This window comes from Rhea americana, unplaced genomic scaffold, assembly GCF_003343005.1.
Source record: "Rhea americana isolate MKP2758 unplaced genomic scaffold, rheAme1 scaffold_149, whole genome shotgun sequence".
In the NCBI taxonomy this organism is placed as follows: domain Eukaryota; kingdom Metazoa; phylum Chordata; class Aves; order Rheiformes; family Rheidae; genus Rhea; species Rhea americana.
The window spans coordinates 103,906-127,111 of record NW_028185583.1 but is presented as its reverse complement, the minus strand read 5'-3'; the positions used below and the strand labels follow the sequence as shown (position 1 = coordinate 127,111).

At 37.7% G+C, this 23,206-nt stretch overlaps 1 protein-coding gene across 3 annotated transcripts in view; it reads left to right on the top strand.

The window, feature by feature from the left end:
- The window catches only part of PHACTR2 (phosphatase and actin regulator 2), a 92,408-nt gene that overhangs the window by 53,298 nt on the left and 15,904 nt on the right, over positions 1-23,206 (top strand). For 2 of the 3 annotated variants that reach the window (XM_085299261.1, XM_085299263.1), the window contains exons 5-9: positions 8,602-8,838; positions 13,261-13,792; positions 15,091-15,302; positions 17,744-17,900; positions 20,378-20,433. In XM_085299261.1, the coding sequence (XP_085155387.1) occupies positions 8,602-8,838; positions 13,261-13,792; positions 15,091-15,302; positions 17,744-17,900; positions 20,378-20,433 (1,194 nt within the window). The remainder of the gene's footprint in view (positions 1-8,601; positions 8,839-13,260; positions 13,793-15,090; positions 15,303-17,743; positions 17,901-20,377; positions 20,434-23,206) is intronic. The other variant, XM_085299262.1, reaches the window with a different exon arrangement.

The window sequence follows — 23,206 nt, the reverse complement described above, 5'->3', positions numbered from 1 at the left end:
GGGTCAGGTCAGCTAATTCAAGAATCTGAGTTCTTCTCTGAGCTATGTAAATTGCTTGAGTATGTAAAAAGTACTAGGCATCTAAGGAGGACTGCCTTTCTTTTGAGATTTCTAGGACTTTTGTCTCCCAGCAAGCCAGAAATACAAGATTAACCTTTTTWATGACATTTGAATACATCTACCTTTTGATGACAACTAGAATGCGACACGTATGGGAGAGAAAAAGAGTAATAAAAGCCATGTAAAATTCCTGTAAAATGTTTCAGGATAACTTTGGGATAAATCAACTCAATTATTATTTTATTCATCCCTAAATGCAACCTTCCRCAACTGTCAAGCCTTGGGGGTTTTCCTAAGATAACATTTCTTCAGAAATATGTAGCTGTTTTGGAATCTCATCTGGCTGACTCTGCAGAATGTAGAAATCTAATGAAAAATAGAAGGTTCAATATCTATTCCAAATGTATTATCTTCTGCACTTCCTGTATAATGTTGTCCTTACAGAGAGAAAATCAAAATTATTGCTCTACAGGAGGGGACTGAGTACAGAAAAATATGTAACTATCAAACTACCATCACTCAAGTCCTTCTCAAAAAATATGTATGGAGGAGAGAAAGATGTGGGTTCTTCATATTCTATGGCTTCTTAAAATATCARTATGGCCATATTGAATATGCAAAGCACTTTGAATATAGCTTTCCCCTTGCATCTAAACATTAAGTTTTTCCGGCTGTATGTATTTTGAGTCCCCTGAAAAAGATTAAGGTAGATTTATTCCAGAATAAGAATCACACAGAGGTGTTAAGGAATGATTCCACATATCAGCAACTCTTTCACCCAGTACAAAAACCAGTATATCTCACTGCAGAGTGAAGATAAGTTAGTCTGTTAGACTTAGTTGAAGAGCATCCACTGCATCACGCAGATACACCTCACTTACCAGGGTAATCTTCAGTGACTTTTTATGGCAGATGTGGTAGGTATGCATTGCACTCGTTGGCAGATCAAGAAAGTAACCACCGAAGAGATGTTAACTAATCCTCACAGAGCATCAAAATCAGAGCTGAAACAAGAATGCAGGAATATCTGGCTCACTGTCTTGTGCAGAGACCATAAMGCATGCTGTTGTTTCAGTTCACAGCATCTGTCTATCATAAGAATAGAGGTAGTTGAGGTGGATCAAGACAATCACGAGTAAAGGATTCAGGGAGTTCATCTTTATGGAGGTAATGGTAGGCCTTGTAGAATCAAGAACTGATATGTTGAAATCTTAAAGGAAGTTTTACCCATCTTTTGTGTTTATAAGACCTGAAGAGGAGATTAATTCCTTCTTGCTGTCTTTGTGCAGTGGGTCTTAAAAATGAGCTTCTCATATAAATATGATGATGACTGCTGGAGTTGGAAGTTTAGAAAGAACAAGTATTACAAACATTGTGATAAAATAGTGAGAGTTGGCACGCATGAGTAATGGAATGTGGACTATGTTAAGAGTTAAGAAAGTTGTTTTAAGTGTCATCCAGAGAAACACAGAACTGACAAGAAAAACAATAGACTCAATCATACAATGTAAAAATGAGTTAAGCAGAAGTGAGTGAAGAAAAGAGCCCTGAAAGCTGTCCCCTGTGCTGCCAGACAGTTCTATAAACTTTATACCCCATCTGCTGCTTGTCAGCTCACAAAGGCTTTTCGTATTTTGCAAAAGATTCCCTTTTATAATTTAATAGTGTAACTGTTGTTGTTTGTCCTCATGATGAGATGTCAGTCATCCAGGCAAGGTATTTAAAAAGAAATTTCTCCTTTATGGCAAGGTAATAAAAGACTGGTGACAGTTTTATGTAAAACAGGTAATTGACTGATGAAGATGAGAAGCCATACACTGGATTTTGTTCCTAGATCACATTATGTGTGTGCTTAGTTGAGTTTGATTTTTTAAAAATTTTTGGGGGCATAAGAAAAGTTGCTAGCATCTTTTCTAGAAAATAAAGAGTGAAACTGTAGCCATTCTCTGTGAGTACCCTGAAAGGGATACAGAGTAGTGAGTAGACTGGCAGTGCATAGAAATACCCTTGTTCTCAGGGCAGCAGTCTGGAAGGTAGRGTTGTAGCTGGGCTCCTGCTTCCTTTGCAAGTATATGCAGCAGGCACTGCTGACTGCAGCATTCAAATATCCATATGGGATGTGAGCATGGTAAAGGGAGTCCAATGAGTCTTCCTGTCTCCTGCTCTGCAAAACAGTGTTGGAGAAGAGCAAAAGCCCTATCAGTAGAAAAGCTGTCAAAACTGTAGTTGTTTCTCTCCTTCAGCATTTTCCCTCCGTGGCAGCGTGCTTCCTGCACAACACACAACCTCCTGGCATGGTGTCAGAGCCTTCTTTTCTCCTTTCCACTCTCCCAAGATGTCTCTGGCCTACAGACATCCTAGAGAACACTGAGTTTGCTTCTGATTCCAGTTTGCAAAGCTAGGTCTTACTCATTTTTATCATAGCAAGATAAAATGAGAGAAATTCACATTTCATTGTTAGCTTGAGCTTGAAGAAATGCCAAGTAACCATTAGCAAAGCACTGTCTCAAAAAAAGTACTAGATTTCATTTTACATGCCAGCTGCCAGTCGTGGTTGATATTTTTCCGATAAATAATTGCATTGCAAGAAGCCAGAGCTCTGTTCTGGATGCTGTGAACGGGGACACAGGCTTCTGAAATGTTCCTATGCCATTCATAACAGAGCAATCCTCTCAGGCTTTCTTATGCCCTTCAGTGAAGGAAACAATTTGCAGTTCTGTGTCCAGGTGAATTCTTAGGATTCATAGGTGTATTAGTATGACATCTGGCAAAGGTTTCTGGTTTTAATATGTTGGGTTCAGAGGTTCTTTTGCCTGTTCTTTGTCTGCTCTCCCTTAAATGCTCTTTTTAAATTTAATCTTTTATTTTTCTTATGGATAATTGAAAAAAAGAAGGCTAGAGGCGTGGGCTTTAGTCTTAAAAGCATGCATGGTTGTTGACCAATGTTCTGGTTTGTATACTAAGGAATGCTCTTCAAACTTGGAAGTTTCTAGGTTCCTTTTCTCRGAGATCTTTGCTTTATTTCCCCAAAACAGAAAAAAATAAACCAAAACAACAACAACAAAAAATCCTGCTGAACTTATGCTAAAGATGTTAATCTTCATCATCCAGGGTCTCATATAGGAGCCTGCTTAATCTCAGCAAACTGAGAATTTTTTCATTTATAGAAGAGATATCCTGATGTGGTTCCAGAAGTAAGATTGTAGACATGAATTTAACAGACTAATTATTGAATTGTTTGAGCATATCTATATAGGAAGTGTAAAGGAATGTGGAAACCTACATACCCTCTCACTTTCCATGTCTTCCACAGACCAAGATATRGTAAAAGTATACAATTGACCATGCCGATATTTGACATATTCTGTCTTGATTTGATAGTTTATTTTTTATGCAACAGTTAGGCAGTTAGCAATGTCAAATGACAGTCAGTGTCTCTTTTTTATCATGGAACTAATGCAAAATACTTGAATGTCGTTGCTTTAGTTCAGATGTTACACCTGTCCCTTTCCCTCCCTCCTCAGCTGTTTTTTCTGCACTGTCTCTGTTGTAAGACCTCTTGCACATGGTGCTGTTGATGTTACGACGTGAGAAAGATCTGGAATCTGCGAATGTATGGGTCTGCTCCTCTGTTTTCAAGGAAGATGAATTCAAAACTAGAAATAGTGCAGAGAGGGCTGCTAAGACCATCGTGAAGCAGCTGTTCTTATTCAGCCTAGCAAAACAGAGCCTGAGCGAGTGTTAATGTAACAAGTTGGTATACAGCCAGAAGAGAGCACAGCTAAAGGACAATGCTGGCACAAATAGAAATGAATAAATAGTAATAGAAATCAAGGGAAGCTTTCTAACAAGCAGAATGGGTCTTTTCTTGAACAGAGTTTTAGTAGCAGTAGCAGGAACAAAAAAGGAATAGGTTAAAACTGAAGTTTATGAAAGGAATTGTGTGAGATGACCACCTGCATCAGCACAAAAGAGAAACTAGTGAGTCAAAAAACATCGTCTTCTCCTGTGTTAATCAAARCGGAGTTTCCTGAATAGTCTGGAAAAAGGAATACTCAAAATAGTTTAATTTTGCAAAGACTTACCCTGCAAAGGTTACCAAATTGCAAGTTATTTTTAACTTCCATTTTACATAGCATTACTCCACTGAGTTATGCTGGACTTCCAAGAAGAGAGTACTTTGAAATTGATGTAGTTTACATGCCCAACTTGCAGCTCTCTTGGTTCTCTGTTTGTAAGCTAGCTTCATATCAGCGCTCTAGCTGTAGAAACAAGAGAATCAGTATTGTATGGCAAAATCCAGGGATTGAAAAACTTGGGTCTTCAATTCGTTAGAAATTCATAACAGTAAAGAAAAAAAAATGCATGTACTGTACAACCCAATTGTGTATGGCTTCTGAAGTTATATCTGAGATTTTCATAGCTATTCAGAACCACCATTTCATTTGTTCCACAATTGTAAAAGATCCTGTATTTAGCTTCCAAAATAAGTCATCTGATTTCCCAGTGAACATGGCATGCTGGAATCTCTCTGAAACTCATTGAGACTTGAAGAGTCCCCATGAGAGCTGCTGCATACTGAGTATTTTTGTAATCCTGGCCATCATTTAGGTGTTCACATAAGAGCACAGATTTCTTAAAAGTCTGGCCCCAACCACAGTTCCTGGGAACAAGAAAATCTAGTCTCAAACTGAGCTTTCTTGAAAATCTGGCCTTTAGAAAATTTATTCTAAACATAAGCATATTATTGATCCAAATGCTTAATGAGACATTAACATTTTCTCTGCTTTCCTTTTAAAAAAGTAATTTATAGGCAGATTGCTTTTACAGCAGATGTCTTAATCAAAGCAGCAGTGTATAAAAGGTATTACAATCTGATGGTCTTTTGGAAACCTTTTGTTAAGGTCCAATTCATGATGAACAGTWATCTATATTAAGGAAAACAGCAACAATAAAAATACATTGCAGCTGGTACTGAGGTACCGTGGAGATGGGCTTGAACAAATAGATGGCTTGAACTAATTTGGCAGTCACAGTTGAGATGCCAAAGAAAGAACAGGAACAAAGACCAATGGCCCGTATTCATGTAGAATCCTGTTAGGGAGGTACAAATACAACATAATTGTATCTTGAACCATTTACAGATGTCAGACCATCCCAGTCGGTGTTTGTTCAAGAGCATGCTGCTGTTGCCATTATTATTATCAGTTACTCGTATTACTGCAGTGCTTATCTGTGTAACAGAAGTGTGTCATACAGTGTCTTACATAAACACAGAATAACACAAAAAATGTTCTAATGGACTTGCAGTCTGTGAGAGGACACTGTGGTTAGGGACTGAAAAACAACAGGAGACCAGGCCAGGATAACAAGCCCAATGTCAAAAGCCTAAAAATTGTCAGGTTTAACATCATAGTAAAGGAGAATTTGAAGGAAGATAAGTAGCTTTGTGAGTGTTTACAGAGAGCTCCTTACAACCATGAGGGGCAGCAAAGGAAAATAGTGAAAAGTATCTTCTTCAGACATGGCTTGCCAGCACCAAAAGCTGGTATAATGGGCTGGTCAATTGGGAATCATTAACTTACAAGTAAATGAGAAACAGCAGCTTGGGCAAGATCAGAGTGTGTGCACTCTGGACATTGAGGWTTATCAGTTTATATATGACGAGATAAAAAAAGATGGAACTAACAAAAGGGCACCAAGAGGAATAACACAGTCAAAGGAATGGGCAACTATAATCAGTCATTGCCACAATTTCTGTAATTGATATGGGCAAGAAAAGATTCAACAGTCAAGGCCAAAAAAGGGCATTTAGGTAATCCAGATGCAATCACGACTCAGTGAGAGCTGYATCTATCTGAGCAGACAGGAAATGCAAGTCTTGGTGCTGCTGTGTGGAAGGATTCTGCCAGACTTTGATATGATGTACATAACAGTACAGATCAGAAAGAGATGTTTGAGTTAAAGATGATATCCAAGTGATGGCAAGGTACATCTGTTAAAATTGGTATTATATAAATTGCTAGTTTTAATCAGAACTGAACTCTACAAGCAGGAAACTTGATTAGAATTTTCTGTTCTAATTTTGTTTTTTCTTCATAGTTTTTAATTATTTTTCTAAAGAAAGATTGAAAATCATTAGTTGACAGTTAGTAAGATGTGTTTATTTCTAGCTGAATAAAGGATTAGCCTTAGATTTTTGTGCTTTTTGACTAATTTGGAGGATAAATTTTACAACACATACCATTCAATCACTTAGTTATTTTAATGTAAATTGTTTGAGATTCTAAGTGATTGCATTGTATTACTTTAGAACATGGTATATGGTGTATTTCTTTTTGCTAGCATATTTATTTTAACATTTATTYGTATTAATATGACTGGAAACAGAACTCAGTGACAATGTAGAGAAACTTTTTAAATTGTTTCTTATTAATAACTAAAAATTTAGCATGCTGAACTCATGAAGAAAAGATTTATCAAAGAATGGCTTGCACTTAAAACTCTTCCGGATGATCATGTCCTTCAAGATCTTCGAATACAAAATATTCTCTTGCTATATTTAACAGACTTAAAATTTTAAAATTTCCTGCTTTTTCAGAATGTAATCATTTATTTAACTTTGATTGATGGTAGGTGGAGTTTTGCAAGAAGATACTTATTACTGTGAAATAGAAAAGCAAAATATAAGAAATACRGTTCTTTCTCCTTCCAAAGTCTTTCTCTGGTCCAGAGGAAAGAGATAGGAGAACAAAGAGATAATCCAAGAATTTGTGCTCAAAATAATCTATTTAGTAGCTGTAAAAGGTTGCCATACAACAGTTTTTGTGCAATATTAGTAAAAACATGGTAGTCTGTAATGTGATAATAAAGGCTGGAAATAATGAAGAAAGACACTGAACAGTTAGTGTTAATTCCTTCAGTTAATGAAGAGAGATATGTGTGCATGTTGCTTTTAATAACTGTAAGTGATGCATTAGGTTCATGTTAACCAGCCTCAAACTAGCGGTTGAAAATTCTTTGTTTATGAGATAAAGAATGTCATTGTTGTCTAACACATTATTTGCTTTTCATCTGCTAATCTTAAAATGAAAAGATGCTGCTTATCTCATGGGAATCTTTTACATAGGGAGGAATAGAGCAGAAAACAGACTGGAGATTAAGGAATGGCCATTTAATGTATAGAAGAATGAGATTATAATATGAACATAATTTAAGAAGTGAATCGATTGCCTCTTCGGTGATAAAARAGATATTTTTAGAAGAATTTTCAATATATCCTTGGCTCCTGTCTCTTCCCCATGCATGCTAGTTTTTACTAACAGGCACGTAAAGCCTTAAAGATTTTGACAGTATGCTCATATTTTTATAAAATGCTTTTTCTAAAAGGTTTGGAGGGGTTAACTAGACTAAATGGGCACAGAGTTGATGTGATGCAATAAATAAAGATTTCCATCTGGCTACCAGCTATAGTTGAACAACCACAAAGAATATGTTGCAAAATTTTATATTTACTATAAATGGTTCATCTACATTAGCATTACAGTTTACATCAGGAGTGCACTTTCAAAATGAATCTCCTGGTCATTCGCACTTACCCTGCCTTGGTTTGCTGAGTGCACAAACTAGATTCCTTCTGGATGAAACTAAACCAAAAGATGCATTCAGTAACTCAATGAAGGTGCTCCCACCACTAATGGGCATGCAGTCTACAAGCCTAATCTGGAACTAGTCCAAAGTAAAATCTCCTGAAATATGCAGTGTGAATGTTGAGTCCTCGGTTCTACCTGTTTCACTCTACAGAGCTACTGCTACTGTACTGCATAACACTATGTGCTGATGTAGACCTAGTAAAAATCTCCATTGACTGAGGAATTATTGATTCTTGAAACTGCAATCTTGTAACAGAACCCRAAGAGCTTGCAGGAAGGAAGAGCATTCCCATGGCAAATGGTGTTCTATCTGAATTAACTTCGTCTCTTTCTAAAGAGTAGATATACCCTGGGGAAGATACCCCAAATAAAGTTACTATTTCTATGAGCAAGCAGACTGCAATTTAGGAAAACGTGTTGCTTTAGGGGAAAATTCCAGCTACATAGTCAAGTTTGAACCTCTGCCTGAGAGAATGCCCTGTACACATTCAAATTCACATGAGTCTGAGTTGTATGTCCTGTTGATCTCAGAGAATTGGAAAAAAMCCAAGGGAATTTGTTGGAGAAGTAAATGAAATGACACTTAGTTTGTAGCTGGCCCTCTGGTTGTTGCTACTGAATGTTAAGGATGATGCTTAGAACACTAAAAGAGGTAAGACTGAAAGAAACACAGGGCAAAACTGCATCATTTTGCAGGAGAAGAACTTGAGTTAAGACAAACTAATATTTTTCTGAAATAATACTTCAGTATGAGGCAGGAGTTGAGGAAGTCTCTCCTGATTCCCAAGAGCTCAAGCAGCAAACAGTTGTCACTGTTGTCAAGCTTGCTGTTGAATGTATGTGGCATATGTCTGTGTCAGTTGGCTTCTGTTCACTTTCTTATCCATAGAGAGCACTATTGATTACTGCCCAGAAATATCGGCATCCCACGCTCCACCACTGCCCAGGTCTAAGCCTAAAACTAAAAAAGCTCTGCTACCACCAAAAAATGCTATTGCTGCTTCCACCACCACCAGCCATAAGAGTAGTGAAGCACCTCATGCTAAAAAAAGGGGAAAGGCTCCTGCTAAGCAGTCTCCTCTCCCACCTCCCAAGCCAACAAGTCACAGTGCAAATCGAGAAGCTGGTGAGTACTGCACAGGCAGTGCCCGTTACGGTTGGTGCATGTGCATGGGGGTGCTTGGCTTGGTCTTTTGATAACTTTTGCTTTTGTAAATATTAGTGTATAGAAGAGCATGAATCTGATGTGTTTTAATTAGCTCTCCTCTGAACTCTTGTTCTGCTGTCTGCAAACTCCCCAAATAATGGACAGATCACTTTGCTATCTGAAAAAGATGCACACAAGACCAAGCACATCAGAGACTATGCCGTATTGCCAGTTAAAGTGTGAATGTTGGCAACAAAATGACCYAGAGAACTGTTAAAGAATCAGCAGGGGAAAAAAGGTGACTTCTGAAACCAAATGTGTCTGGGTTTCCCCAAGGTAAAAACTATTTTGGGAAATGGTATTGCAGTAAATTTCTTCTGGTAACATCKACTCATTCAATAAATTTGACAAGATTACAAGATCTCAAAGAGGGGAAGGATAAAACTGTGAATGTATCTTCAAAGACTATTGAGTAGCTTTTGTTTTAGCTGCAAGAATAAATTATAACTCAATAGAAATGGCCAGGCATCTGTGGATTGACTGGCTTTCTATGATTCTAAATATGCACTGGAAATGGAAAGTCCCCATCATCAGATACAGCAAGTATCACTGCACTTTTAAACTAAAATTTAGCAAAATTAAAGAGATTTTAGGTAGCTGTCTTCAAGGTACTGACCTCCTCAAGTTTGAACGGTTATAATTTAGAAGATTACCAAAATGAGAACACCCAAATATAGTTTAAACACAAGTGGTATTATGATGAAAGAACTGTGTATGTATCTTGGCCAGCTTATACAAACCTTATGTTTTCAGTCCTCTTTCAGTCTTTCAAAGTTCTCAAGTCTCCCCAGTTTTCTCTCTAAGTGTACTTATTCATAGCTTGTACGTTTTGGCAAGTTTTGTATTTGAAGCACACAGAAGAGGACTGTTTAGAAATATTACAGGACTGCTGAAGTTAAAATAATAACTTTACCATAAAATATCCATTAACTTGATATTACATTATTACTACATCAGCAGACCACAAGAATAAACATTTTGAAAAGCCAGAATTTGCTGCTTGTATTTCAGATTTAGATAGAAAACTCAGTTATTCCAAGGTGAGGGAACTATATAACAGTAAACCTTTTAGAAATAACCCATTCACATAAAGAAGATATTTAGGCCTGTTGTTGGAAACAGGTATCTATCTGAGCTGTTTAATTAAAATACACATAAATTCCAGATCTGTCTTTCAGTAGCCTTTCTGAAATTTCATGGGATGCTTGAGACTACGTGGGTATAAAATACATCAATRTATCCCTTGTCTAAAATAGTGCATATTCTAATAGTAATTTCTTTGAACATTAAAGTGCATTGCATTCAATTGAAATAGGGTTACACTTAGTAAAGAGAGCTTCCTAGAAAGCAGTAGTTAGTACAGGAGGTTTATCAGATCCCCATGAAAGTGAAGAAGACATGATGCAGCCAGTGATACTATCCCATGAAGGAGGACGGGAATATAACTAACTGAACCATAGCTCTCATGAGGCATCACAGAAGGCTATTTCAAAGTTGAAACAGTAGATTTGGGAGGAAGGGGGCTCAAACAGAAACATGGATCTTTTCCACAAGACAAATAATCATCACAAAAAAATTAAATTAATCAAAATTCTAATTTTCTAGTGAAAGAAAGATATGACAGAAAATTGTCAGCCAGCCCAGTCAAAAGCAACAATAACAATAGCTCTTTTGACCTAAGGGAAGGTGGGAGGAAATTTTCTCCAGGAGAATTCTTACAGGTTTCTGCATTTGATTGCAAGTCCAAAAAGGTTCTGAGGGTAGTGAAAGTCTTTTATTCAATGGAAGTATCTTTTGACATTTTCCCCAAGATAATTATAGCATGGCTGTATATTTGTATTATGCTGGAGTTCTTAAGTCAAAGCATGTAACTGATTTCGTTGACTTTGAGCCTGTGTTTAAGTGCTTTGCTGGATCAGAACCAGAGCCTTTTGTTAGTACCATTCTCCTCTCAGTAAGTTTTCTGCTAAATAATATGCAGCTTGGAGCCACCATTATTTCCACTGCAATTATGGATGACTGTCTATAATGTTTGTTTCCTTATGATCTGCTGGTAAGTTAGTCGGTGATTTGTAGTTGATTGGTAAGATTAGTGCAGTATCAGTAGATTCTGTCTTATGCCCTTTACAGTTGCCTTCTGGCACAAAGAAGGACAACGATTTGCCTGAAGCCATGAGTTTCTACAGATTTTTCCAGATATACTGAAAGCCACGCAGCACTCTAAATGTTTATAAACCGTAACATTCTGCTGCAGAAGAGAACAGTATAATGTATCTTTTTTATTATTTTCCATCTTTGAGATCAAGAACAGTCTAACTGTGGAAGCTRTTTTTATATCAAAAGCTTATTAGAGCCAGTATCAGTATTTTGTTTCTATCCTAATCTGCTAGTGTTTTGTTTTTATTTAAATGCTTATAGGTAAAATAGGCCTTTCAGCAGTTTTCTATTACAGCTTTCTGTTTTACTCAGAAAGCTTAGCTGCAAGGCTGCTGTGTAAATTTTTAATGACTCCATTTGTTCTCTTGAGATTAATGCATTTTTAGTACAGCAGAAGTGTTTGAGTTGGATGTATTTTGATGAACTGAATTGCAAGATGGTTGTTGTTTGTTTTGCTTTTTAAATCAATGTTAGAAGTCTGAGCTCCCAGTTCAGATGATGAATGTATCATCACAGCAATCAGAAATGTGACTGGAATGCACATGGGCATACCAGGCTAGTTAAAATTTCTTGCCAAATTGGGCAGTAATTGCAGTAAAGGTGCAACCATGTATACTTCAGTATGGTAAATATCATAGAAGTAAAAAGCAGTGTTACTGGTGAGCCTGTACAGCTATTTTTAGAACCTCATTTCACTACATTTTTGAGGCTACCAGAGTTTGTCACTGGTAAGGTAAAATAGCTCCAGTTCATATGGGAAGCCTTCAGTGCCTCTTCGTTATAGATTTTGTTTGTGCAAAGCAAGATCAGTGGATTCTGCTTCCATTGAATTGAATGCCCAGCTGAACTTGCAAGTCTATCTTGTTTTGCTGCTGCTCTTCTTCTTACCCTTAAGTGAGAAGACACTACTTGCAAGAACATTGTGAAATCATAGAATCACAGAATAGTTAAGATTTGAAGAGACATCTGGAGCTCATCTGGTCCAACTGCCTGCTCAAGCAGAGTCAGCTAAAGCAAGTTGTTCAGGACTGGGTCCAGGTGGATTTTGTGTATCTCCAAGAATGGAGGTACCACAACCTCTCTGGGCAACATATTGCACCACCTTAACAGTGGAGAAGTGTTTTCTTATGGTCACATGGAATTTCTTGTGTTTCAGTTTTTGCCTRTTTCCTCTTGTCTTGTCACTAGGCACCACTGAGAAGAGTCTGGCTTTTTCTTCTTTATACCATTCAGTCAGATATTTCTAAACATTGGTAAGATCCCCCTGAGCCTTCTCTTCTCCAGCTTCTCTCAGCCTATCCTCATATGAGAGGTGCTCCAGTCTTTGTAGCTCTTTGCTAGACTTACTCCATTAARTCCCTGTCTTTCTTGTATGGAGGAGCCCAGCACTCTGCCTTAGTGCTTGTAAAAACAGACTCCCATCCACAGGGATGATAAGAATTTAAGTGATGCCAGATCCTTAATCATAAAATGATACAGGTTGGAAGGGACTTCTGGACCTGAGCCAATTCCACCTCCCTACATTCAAGATTCAGTTTCAAAGCTAGAACCAAATTTCAAGTAATCTGAAACCACAGTTTCATTACTGAGAGTGTGTTGGTTTCAGTGCTAATTTAGTGAATTCCTACACCTCTCTCCTCCTCAGTCACTTTCTATACTGTCAGTGTAGAAAGGTAGGATCTTTTATAGAGTAGAAACCTAATTTGGGGGTCTCTGATTTCCTCCTGAGGAAGCCTTCATACTTGCCCTGAGTCTTGTAGAAAGTCAGGAAAACTTTAGCTTCTAGGAACTGAGCTTGGGTAGAGAGGTAAACAGTTTTCTCTGTCTATTGGCAAATTATTTAACCCAGGCAGTAAACACTTCTGAAAAAACTGCATTTTTTAGATGATGTCCAGACAARTTTTAAGGGTGCTAGAGTGCTATAAACAAACTTTCACCCATTTCTGAGGTTGATCCCATCCACTATTCCTGGGCAAGTATTCATCATTTCAGTTTTCCAACCTCTAAAGCTGAAATATGAACTATAATATTTACTTATCAAGTGTATGATGAAGGATTATAAAAGTATCAAGTGTAATTTTTTTCATTTATTTAAATAGCAGTATGCAAAACGGTTCATGCAGAAATGAGGCGAAAATGGTATAGGTGCAGGACTGTAAAATGCTTTTTCTTTTCATATTTTAGCTAGTTCCTCTCATGCAAAAAAACCACCAGTCTCCAAGTCCTCTTCATCACCATCTCCTTCGTCCACATCATCTCATCCCAAAGCCTCTAAGGAGACTTCCAGCAAATCAGGCACATCGGGGACTTCCAGGGGCAAGAAAAAAACTGGGAAACAGTCAGCTCCACGGACAGCACCAGATGGGGCTGCTTCTTCCCCCTCAGGTGCCACACCCGACAGGTTAGAAGTGAAATCTGAGCAACCTTCCATAGTGATTTCTGAAACCGAGGATGTAGACCAGCAGAGCAAGCTAGTTGTCCCACCTCCTCCCACTGCTGCCCCTCCGCCACCTCCACCTCCAGCGTCTTTTCCTGCTGCAGTCAATCAGTCCAGTGTCTCAGATTCACAAGCTGCATCAGACAGCTCCAGAACAGGGCCATTCTTTGCTGGAACAGATTATAAACCTCTTCTCCAGACTGAAGACGACACAGATGAGAACCTGAGCAGTACAGGCCTAGACAACAGTCCAAATGCTAGAGGAGAAGACATGGAAAGGTAAGGCTGTATTGCTGTAATTGATAAGTAGTATGGCTCACTGCTAAGGAAGTCAGATTTCTAGTGTTATCTTGACTTAAGGAATGCTGAAGACACATGAGGATTTCTTATTTCTTCTGCTGGCTGGCTCTGAGAAGAAAATCTGTGTGCATTTCTTAGCGATCCAGGGCAGTGTTGCATTCCAGTACATTTTTTTCYGTGACAACATCTTTGTGCCAGTCACCTGTAACACCCAATGTTTCTTGAGAATGTCGTTTGTTGTAACCTGCCTCCTGCATTGCCTGACTTAATTGACCACTGTAGTCAACAGCTCAGCTAGGTAGCAGGTAACATTTTTATTTCTCTCTCATAAAAGCAAACAAGAATTGAGGCTTAATTACAACGGTTTTATTTTTGTTTTTGSATATCATTAAAAATCTCACTACTAAAGCTCTCAGTTGTAGAGTAAAGTAAATTTAGTTGGATTTACTTGCAACCTTTAAAATGACATTTCCAGGCTTTGCTTACTAGATGTTTGGTTTGTCACTGCCTRATAACTTGTCTAAGCCTGACATACCATAAAATCAAGTTAAGAGCAAGGTCGTAATTACATTTTTTAAAACAAAATAGTTTGCAGCAAAAAAAGCAACTGGYTTCTTAATCTGTCTTTTCCTAGCTACAGGAACCAATGTCTTTCATAGTGACCCTAGAGGGTTTAGTCTAGATGCTAGTGGCCTAGAGAATTTCCCTTGAATATAGAAATTTTTGCAGGTACGTGTGTGTGCCATTATTAAATTTCTATGCTGGCTTCTTTTCCCCTTGCTCTACCCTTCATTTACAGAAAGGATTTTTCCGGTGCTGATTTCCATGTTCAGCAGCAATAAAATTGTGTTTGCAATAGTCATGCTTACAGGATAGGGAGCTTTATATTCCCTTCCACTCTGAGACTCAGTCATCTCACCAACATAATTAGCATACTCTTCTGTTCTTACTAGCTGCTATGTACTGTTGGTCCCATCTCTCAAGAAATAAATAAAAMCACTGATTTCTTTATGTAAGCTTTGCAGCTCCTCATTTTAGACTGTTGGTATCTTTTTTCCTAATACATATACATACATATATATGCACACATACATATAACATACATGACGTATGTTATATGTATGTGTGTTATTTTTTATATACACGTTTAGAGAGAGAGAGAAATCAGTCTGAATAACAGAGCTTTTATTTTCGTACTTGYTTGTACAGTTTGTCTCCCTTTTGTGTTCCATGCTGCTTCTGTTAGTGTAACATCATATTTGCTTATGGATTAACAGGCGGGCTACCAGAGAAGATGAAGAGGAGGAGGCACCTAACCAAATACATGCTGAACCAGGGGAGGAAGCTTCTGAAGCTGCAGCCACTCCTGAGAGTGGAAGTAGCAGAGAGAGCCACAGCAGTGACTCGGACTCTGATGGACCCATACTCTACACAGATGATGATGATGATGATGACGATGAYGATGACGATGATAATGGAAATGCTGAAAGTAAGCCTCTGACAAGAAGAGTGGCCACCTTAGAGTGTATTTAATATGTGTATTTGAGCTGGGCTGGGTCAGAAGTCCTACTAAGCTGCTGTGATTGCATCCAGATTGATAATTGGAGCTCTCTAGTTGTGTGTAGTTCAAAGACACTTACACCCAGCCAGTTTTTATGCAGCTGTTCTGAAGTTTTAGCCTGCAGGGGAGCAAACACTTTGGGATGGGACTGCTAGTAAGCACATCACTCTGCAGATGACTGTGTTCCAGGATTTGGTATTACTGCAGGGCCTCCTGAGGTGCAGTTGCAGGCTACCTTTTGCACATCGCAGTTTGTGAGTTTGCCTGGCCCATGTTAGTGCAGAGTAAAGAGACAAGGGCATGGTTGCATAAGATAACTTTAGATGAATTAATGTTTTGCCATGACTGAGAAATGAGTGTCCTACTTCTCCCTTCCTAGATAACTGTGATTAGAAGCATGCTGAGGCCAGTGCAATGGTGGGAGCAGATCAAGCATTGCATATATAGGARTAGAGGTCAAAGGAGCATGTTCAGGAAAAAAGAAGGGGATGGAATAAGACCTCCACATTTGGGCATCACTGAGCCATTCATTTGGCTCATCCATGTCATGAACCTCTACCCTTATAGCACCTCTACTTTTAYACCAACCGGTGTGAATTTGAATTGAGTTACACTAGAGATCACAGAGTTTCTTGTGGGAATGAAGTGAATGAGGAGGTTGTTTTGCAGCATCCCTCTGCTRTCAGTTGGAGTGGTTGAACCCAGAGCATCTAAGTGGCTTGGTGTCACATAGCTGCAGGTTACAGAGGAGCACACTCTTCTGGAAGAGCTAGCTCTCACTAGGCACAGATCCTAGCAGCTTCTGGGAGCCTCTGCAGGAGCCCCAGGGCCAGGTTTAAGGGTGTAACAGTGTGAGCATAGGTTGTGGTGGACAACACAAGAAACCCAGTCAGCAGCCAACTTCCCTGTCTGAAAATCATTTGTTCCTCTTTGATCAGAATGCTTTAAGCATTGTAGCATTTTTGCAGGAAGAGCAAATCACAGTGGATTACTTTGAAGTTTATAGTTTAGAAATTTCAGCTGGATGTATGGCTRTATCACCACCCTGACTTGGTAGACATCCTTGCTGTTGCTGGAAGGGGTTGTCCTGCTTAATTCCTGCTCCCACYTATTCATTCTTCTCTGAGACCAGCACTCGTGTTTTTTTTTTTAATGGTGGCTGTTGTCAAGCAGGTTTTCAACTGAATCAGTTCTCTGATCCAGCTCCCCAGCAGTTGCACCAACACTAACACTGGAGCAAAGGAGGTGGCAGCAACAAGAAATTGCRGGCAGAAAGAAGGGCAACACTATCTGTACTACCTGCAATGTGGCTTTATGCCAGAGTAAAATGGGAGCTGAACCATGGCTTGACAGCCTTGCCCACAGCTGTTCAGGAGGAAGCAGTGTACTGTGCTTAGTTAAGAAAGCCTGAACACAGAAGTGCTGTGCCTGATTTTTGTATACAGAAAGGTGATGAGGGAGAATAACATTTCATTTGTTTGGCCACTRGTCTGGCTGAAGATGAAGAGCCACATAGCTCAAGAAACTGAAATCTTCTGTAGTTCTGCCTTTGGTTTGAATATGAAGTGAAAATTAATGTATTCAGACAGCAGCACAGCATCTTATGAGAAGTGAGTTGGAAGCCTTGCATCGTGAAAAGTCCACCAACATAGAGCATATGCAGTGCCCTCAGTCAGAATATCAAGAGACAAGGGACAGACTGAAAGCCATGAAAAACATACTTGTTTCCATGGCTTGCTGAAGCTAATGCTGAGAAAATTGAATGGCTGTTGTCTTACTATATCTGTTTTGTGGATAAACAGATCACTTCAGTGCCTGGGAGTTCATGCTTAGAATACTTTACAAGCGCAAAGAGCATTTTCTAAAAGGTATCTTCTAATTTATGAATTAATCAATGTTAAGGATGAAAAGCATTACACCAGAACTAAGTGGTGTTAACTTGAAAAAAAAAGAAAAGAGAAGAATTATAGAAAAGATGAGAGAAAGAGAATAAACCATTTAAGGCTTAAGAAAAAGAGCAACAGTTTGATGATGATATAAAATAGGGAAATAAATCAACCTGTAATGTATCAAATTTCAAAGACACTTAAGTGCAGATTTCTCATTTTTATCCTATCACATCACAGATGACAAGTGATGTTTGTAAAACTACTCTATAATTTTGGTTGCTAGCTTTCTCATGCAAATCCATCAACTTTTTATTGTTGTGAACTGAACTGAAATTATTTTTTTTCTGATATTAATTAAAATTCCTCTCCTGCATATGGGAACAAGGCAGCTTTGGGGATGTATTAAAGTCCTTGCTCAGAATTTGTGTCTGTAATCTAAGCATGAATGAAGTAAATGTACTCTCCTCCTTCTTTCCTCAGGTTCTTTGGCAAGTAAAATTCGTCGCAGGGATACTCTTGCTATCAAACTTGGCAACAGACCATCTAAGAAAGAATTGGAAGACAAAAACATCTTGCAACGTACATCTGAAGAGGAGAGGCAGGAAATCAGGCATCAGATTGGAACAAAACTTGTGAGGTATCAGTTGCAATGTAAACATGGTTTTACTGAGTAGAGATGGGGGAAGAAACTAAAGAACATTGGGTTCACATTTTAAATTTGGCCTGATGCATGCTGCAGGATCTTTATGATAGAACTGGCTGGAGAACASTATTTTTATTTCTCACAAAGTTTTTGTTCTTCATGGAATAAAACTGAGAGCTTTTGAAATGTTAAAATAAAGAGGAAGAGAATAAGACTTAGTCCAGAACAACCAATACTATGGTTCAAGCTTTTCCTCAAAACTGATTGGTTGGGACATGAACTTGTATATCCCCATCTTAGATGTCGTTCCTGACATATAGAGTCTGTCTTTGTGTCTTCCTTCCTTAAGTCCCTCCCCATCCTCTTTCTGCTCTCTAAATGTTTAATTATTCATATACTAGTTCCAACAAAAGACACTAACAGAGACTGGCTTTGTAGACCCATGTTTAGTTTGCTCACCTCTGAGCCATGCCATACTCTTAACTTCTATAGGATATGTGTTACTCTCTTTTTCTGGACTGGAGAACATTTCATGAAAAACAGCTAGTTTTGACTTGTACTTTCCAAGTTTTGTTAAAAAGTTCTTCATGAATGTTAATTTGGGTTTTCATAGTTCTCTGAGAAGAGACTACAGTATGTCTGGATTTTCCCAGACCTGTCCTTTTTTTTGTGCCTTCTTTCTTGTGTTTGTTAAAGGTTTCCAAATATTTGTTAGTTCAGTCAGTAATATTACAGTACAGAAGTACAGAAGCCCTATATCAGCACTTAGAACATGAACTGACTTATTCTGTGAATTGAATATCTAGCTGAGTAATTTTATTTAATTCCCTAACAATAAGTGTGATGCATCTATTGTGTAGAATCCATGGGTCATTTTTCTTCTACTAATAAAGCATCACGGTTGTTATCACTGATTTCTTGACCAAATTCCAGCTCTGATAATCACATCCTACTTATCTGTCTTCTTTCTGTGACTTAAACTGGACAAACTGCTCTTTGATTCCTGTCTTAAACTGTCTTGTGTAGCATTGGTGGTTCTGCAAGAAAGCTGGCACATTCACCACATAGTATTATTTTGATGTTAGGCAATAATATATGTGGACCAATTTCAGGACCCTTTACCGAGCTTGTGCGCGTTACAGTTTCCGAGTTRTGTTCATGTTTGAAATCACAGCCAAGTTTAATGCATATTCTTTTAAAACTCATAATGTTGTAGTCAGCACTTGGCAGTATAACAGTGCAATTCAAAACCTACTGAAACCAATAGAAATCTTTCCCACGATTCGTGGTTAAGTGTTGGATCAGGTTTTAATTTTGGAAATTCCTACAATGTGGGGTCGACCACTTGTTTTAAACCTGCCTGTCTTTTCTTCAAAATCTGAAAATCACAGCTACACAGTAGAAGCTTTGTACATAATTTGATCTAATGTTGGGTTGTTAAAAAAAAAAAAAAAAAGGTAAAAAGGTCCAGTGTTAAAGTAGTTCTTTGCCAGTACTTCCCCACTGTGTAACTGAAAACCACTCTCTCCAGAGCTGGTTTTTCCTCACCTGCTTTCCACACCAGAAAGTCCACACTTCAAAGTTCAGCTCCATTGTCCCATTTCGTGGCCTGCCAGCCGCTTCCTCTGCTGCCACTCATACCACCCGCATCTTCCCCTTGGTGTCTGAGGGTCACAGACATGCTAAGGGTTCTCAGAGCGTGGCTTGGATCTAATGGGTTTCATGAGGTGAAAGATACAGTGAATTGTGTGAAGTTGTGCTGGATGGAGAGGCTGCCTTTTGGGACTTTCAACTTTAAGACAGGTGCAAAATTAATTTTACTGTTTTAATTCCTCTTGCTCCTTTTCAGCCCCAAATGAACTTGCTTAATAAACGTAAGGACAAAACCAATCATGTTCTCCACTATACAAATAAGAGAAAGATTACCTCAGATCTTTTCTAAAATGGTAGTTTTTTTCCTATAGGTAACTTAAAAAAAAAAAAAAAAGGAAGAAGAAGTTTTGATTAAAACTGCACGATTTTAATATTCATTGCCWTCAGTGAGGAATATGCATCTTACAGTTGTTTTTAAAAAAAAGACTCTAAATGAATAGGATTTACATTCAGACTATCTAAGAATAATTTTATGATTACACAGCTTATCATAATTATGATGCATGGGGACAAAAAAGTTCTATGAACTCTTTCATAAAATTATATTTGTAAGTGGAGAGTTAAAATTGCTAGCACCATTTCTGTAATATTATGCAGTTCAGTCTCTTATGCATTCAAATGGCAATAATTACATATATTAAAACAAATGCCCACTCAGTACTGAGCTTACATGTACACACAGATAACTGTGTGGAAATTATCTGTGTAACTGAATACCTCTGTTGTAAAGGAATAGCATGGCTACATGAGAAACTATTACAAATCATAAGGTTCTATTTGGATCTGGTTTYAAATCAGTTGCTTACTTTGTTCCACAGGAGACTTAGCCAGAGACCTACAACTGAAGAGCTAGAGCAAAGAAATATCCTAAAGCGTAAGTATTTTATGCAAATTTAAACTATTATTTACTTAGAAAGTGAGCACAATGAATGTTGGCCTCATATGGAAGCCTGATCATTGTTACTCTGTTAGTTTCATAATGGGACAGAAATGATGCTCTAGAAAATAACATGTCAATGCTAGACMTATATGTAAGGCGACTGTGAGAATTGCATATATTCAAGATGCCAGATTTTGCTGGTCATAATCCCATTTCTTGAAGCTGATTCCAAAGACCAGTAATGAATTAGATACCTCCTCAACAAGTAGTTCTAGGCTGTTTAAACTTTCACATAACTGTTATGAGGAGGAAGACGAAGTATTAGGAGAAGGTGGGATATAAGGAAAGGTGAAGTAGAAAGAGGAGAGATGAAGTGTTCAGAGGAAAAGGAATAGGTATATGCCAATTACTTGAGCAAGTTGGCCTTCATATCCCCTCTTCACATAAATGTGTTTATCTTCTTCTGTACTGAAACTTGCACAGGATATTCTCACTGAGTATTTTTCTACTAATGAAATCCTTCCTCAATGTCCTTGATGAAAAATTTGAACCTATAATTAAAATAGCCTGGGGCAGAGGAATAAAGAACATTGAATGTATACCCACTATATCTACTCTCCGATTTATTTTCATTGCTTTTATTCTTAAGCTGACAAACTCTTTAGAACAGACATTTTTTTGTCTTCTTTTATGAATGCATTCATAATATGTATGTTACCTAAACACATACTTTAAGAACTGCCATGGCAAGGTCCTTCTAGCCCTATGTTCTTTCTGCAAGGGTGGCTAGTAGTTGATGCTAGAAGTATAAGAAGTAAATGATACAAATATTTCTAAGGAAGCAAATCCACCTGGAAGCCTTTCACATATAGCAGCAAATCCCCAAAAGCATCTATTCATAAAGTGTAAGAACTTTTCACACTGGTGTAGCTGAAAGAGCTATAGTATTGTCACTTCCAGCAATTGTTCAATAAAGATAGGGTTCATAACCTTGTGCACAGCATGTTTATGATGAYTTTCTAATGGATTATTTACCTGGTAAAATCCATGGAATGATGGCAGCCTCACCTGCTCAGGCTAGCAAATCAAGGAGAAATGACAGTTACTGGCTTGCAGGCAACCATTCATGCTAGTTAAATCCTGTCGCTGTTGTCTGAGTTCTCAAAAGCCAAATAGTGCCATGTTTTAGCCAAAAGGGGGAAATTACAGTTTAGGCATAATGGTGCACAGGCGAGGGTTCAAGAGATTCCTATCCAATATATAATCTGAATAGACTTTCTATGGAAATAATTTCTGAACCTATATATCACATAGTCATAAAAAGATAAAATGTGAAACATGAATGTATTTTCTATGATACACAGCACATGCTGTCCTGTGAGACAGCAGTAATACAAAGAGAGGTTTAGTGTTCATGGCTCGCCACCAAGCTGGGAATACCAGCTGCTATTCCCTATTGCAATCTCTAGATAGCTAATTTAGCAATATACCTGTAATCTATTTAAAATCACCTTTTCCATTTACTACTTTGCAATAAGTAGCTCAAAATCTGAAAGTAGTCAATACTTTTCTTCTGCTGTTTCAGCTTGTTTACTTTATGCTCAGTACCTCTTCACTGTTCTGCTGCTGCTTCCGCGAGTCTGTCTTAAAGGAGCAAAGGAGAATAAAAAATAATTGTGGGAAAGCAGAATTATTATAAATTACAAAAAATAGCAGAATAATTGATGACATATAAAATCCAAAACTGCTTTCTGCTCATTATTGAGATACATAGAATATTTTGAATTCTTTAAAAAGATCATGAGATCTTAAAAAAAGAAAAAAAGAAAGGAAAAAAAAAGGAAGCCAGTGTTTTTGGTGACAGTCTAACTCAGAGCCCTTTAACGGCACAAGTTCTCTCAGCTCTTAAAGCATTTGTATATTTAGCATAATTACTACATTCCGTTTTTGTGGATCATTTGAAAATGCTTTTATCTTTTAAATGCCTGTGTTGTTATAGGCAACCTTTGTGAATAAGTATGGATTTGTTTCATAAAGCTTAATTCCTTCTATTTTTAAGCAGTGGATGGAGAGARGGGATTTTATTATTGCATATATGTAAACTACAACTGCTGGAAATTAGCATTTTGGTAATATTTATTATTAGACTTTGAGGATAAACTGAGTGGCAAAGACCCAAATGTTTACTTCAGAATTAARTCTAGTCCAAATCTTTGAGGAGGTTCAGAAAAAAGTCACTTTTTTTGTTATTTCCACTTAAAGTGAGGAAATATGTGCTGCAAGAATTTTGTTTTGATAATATTTTCAGATAAACCACTAGTTACTAAAAATCCTGTGACTGAGTCTAATCACTAGGCTTATTTCTATAAAAAAATTTGAGATAAAAGCATCTGGACTTCTGATTCTTCCCACACTAAAACAAAGAAGTTATGATAACTCAAGAGTTGCTTGAAGATGAATAGATGAAGTCCTGTGTTTTTAACACAGATAAGTTTCTTGTGTACTGGCTTTGAGCTAATAGTATTTATAGTATTATATTACAACAAAGAAATTTTTTATTCTTTGAGAGTTTCAGATTAAGTTAATTGCATTTTTCCTGCATCTGTAAAGGACAGTGAATTTCTTGAACTCTGCGCTTGCGTGCTTGCCAGTACTAGCTTAGTAGAAAACATGATTTAGCTCTTGGTGCTAGTTAAAGAATATTAATGATTATCTTTGTAAAATGAGAAAAGAGAAACTACTTTTTGCGTTCCATAGCACATTCCAA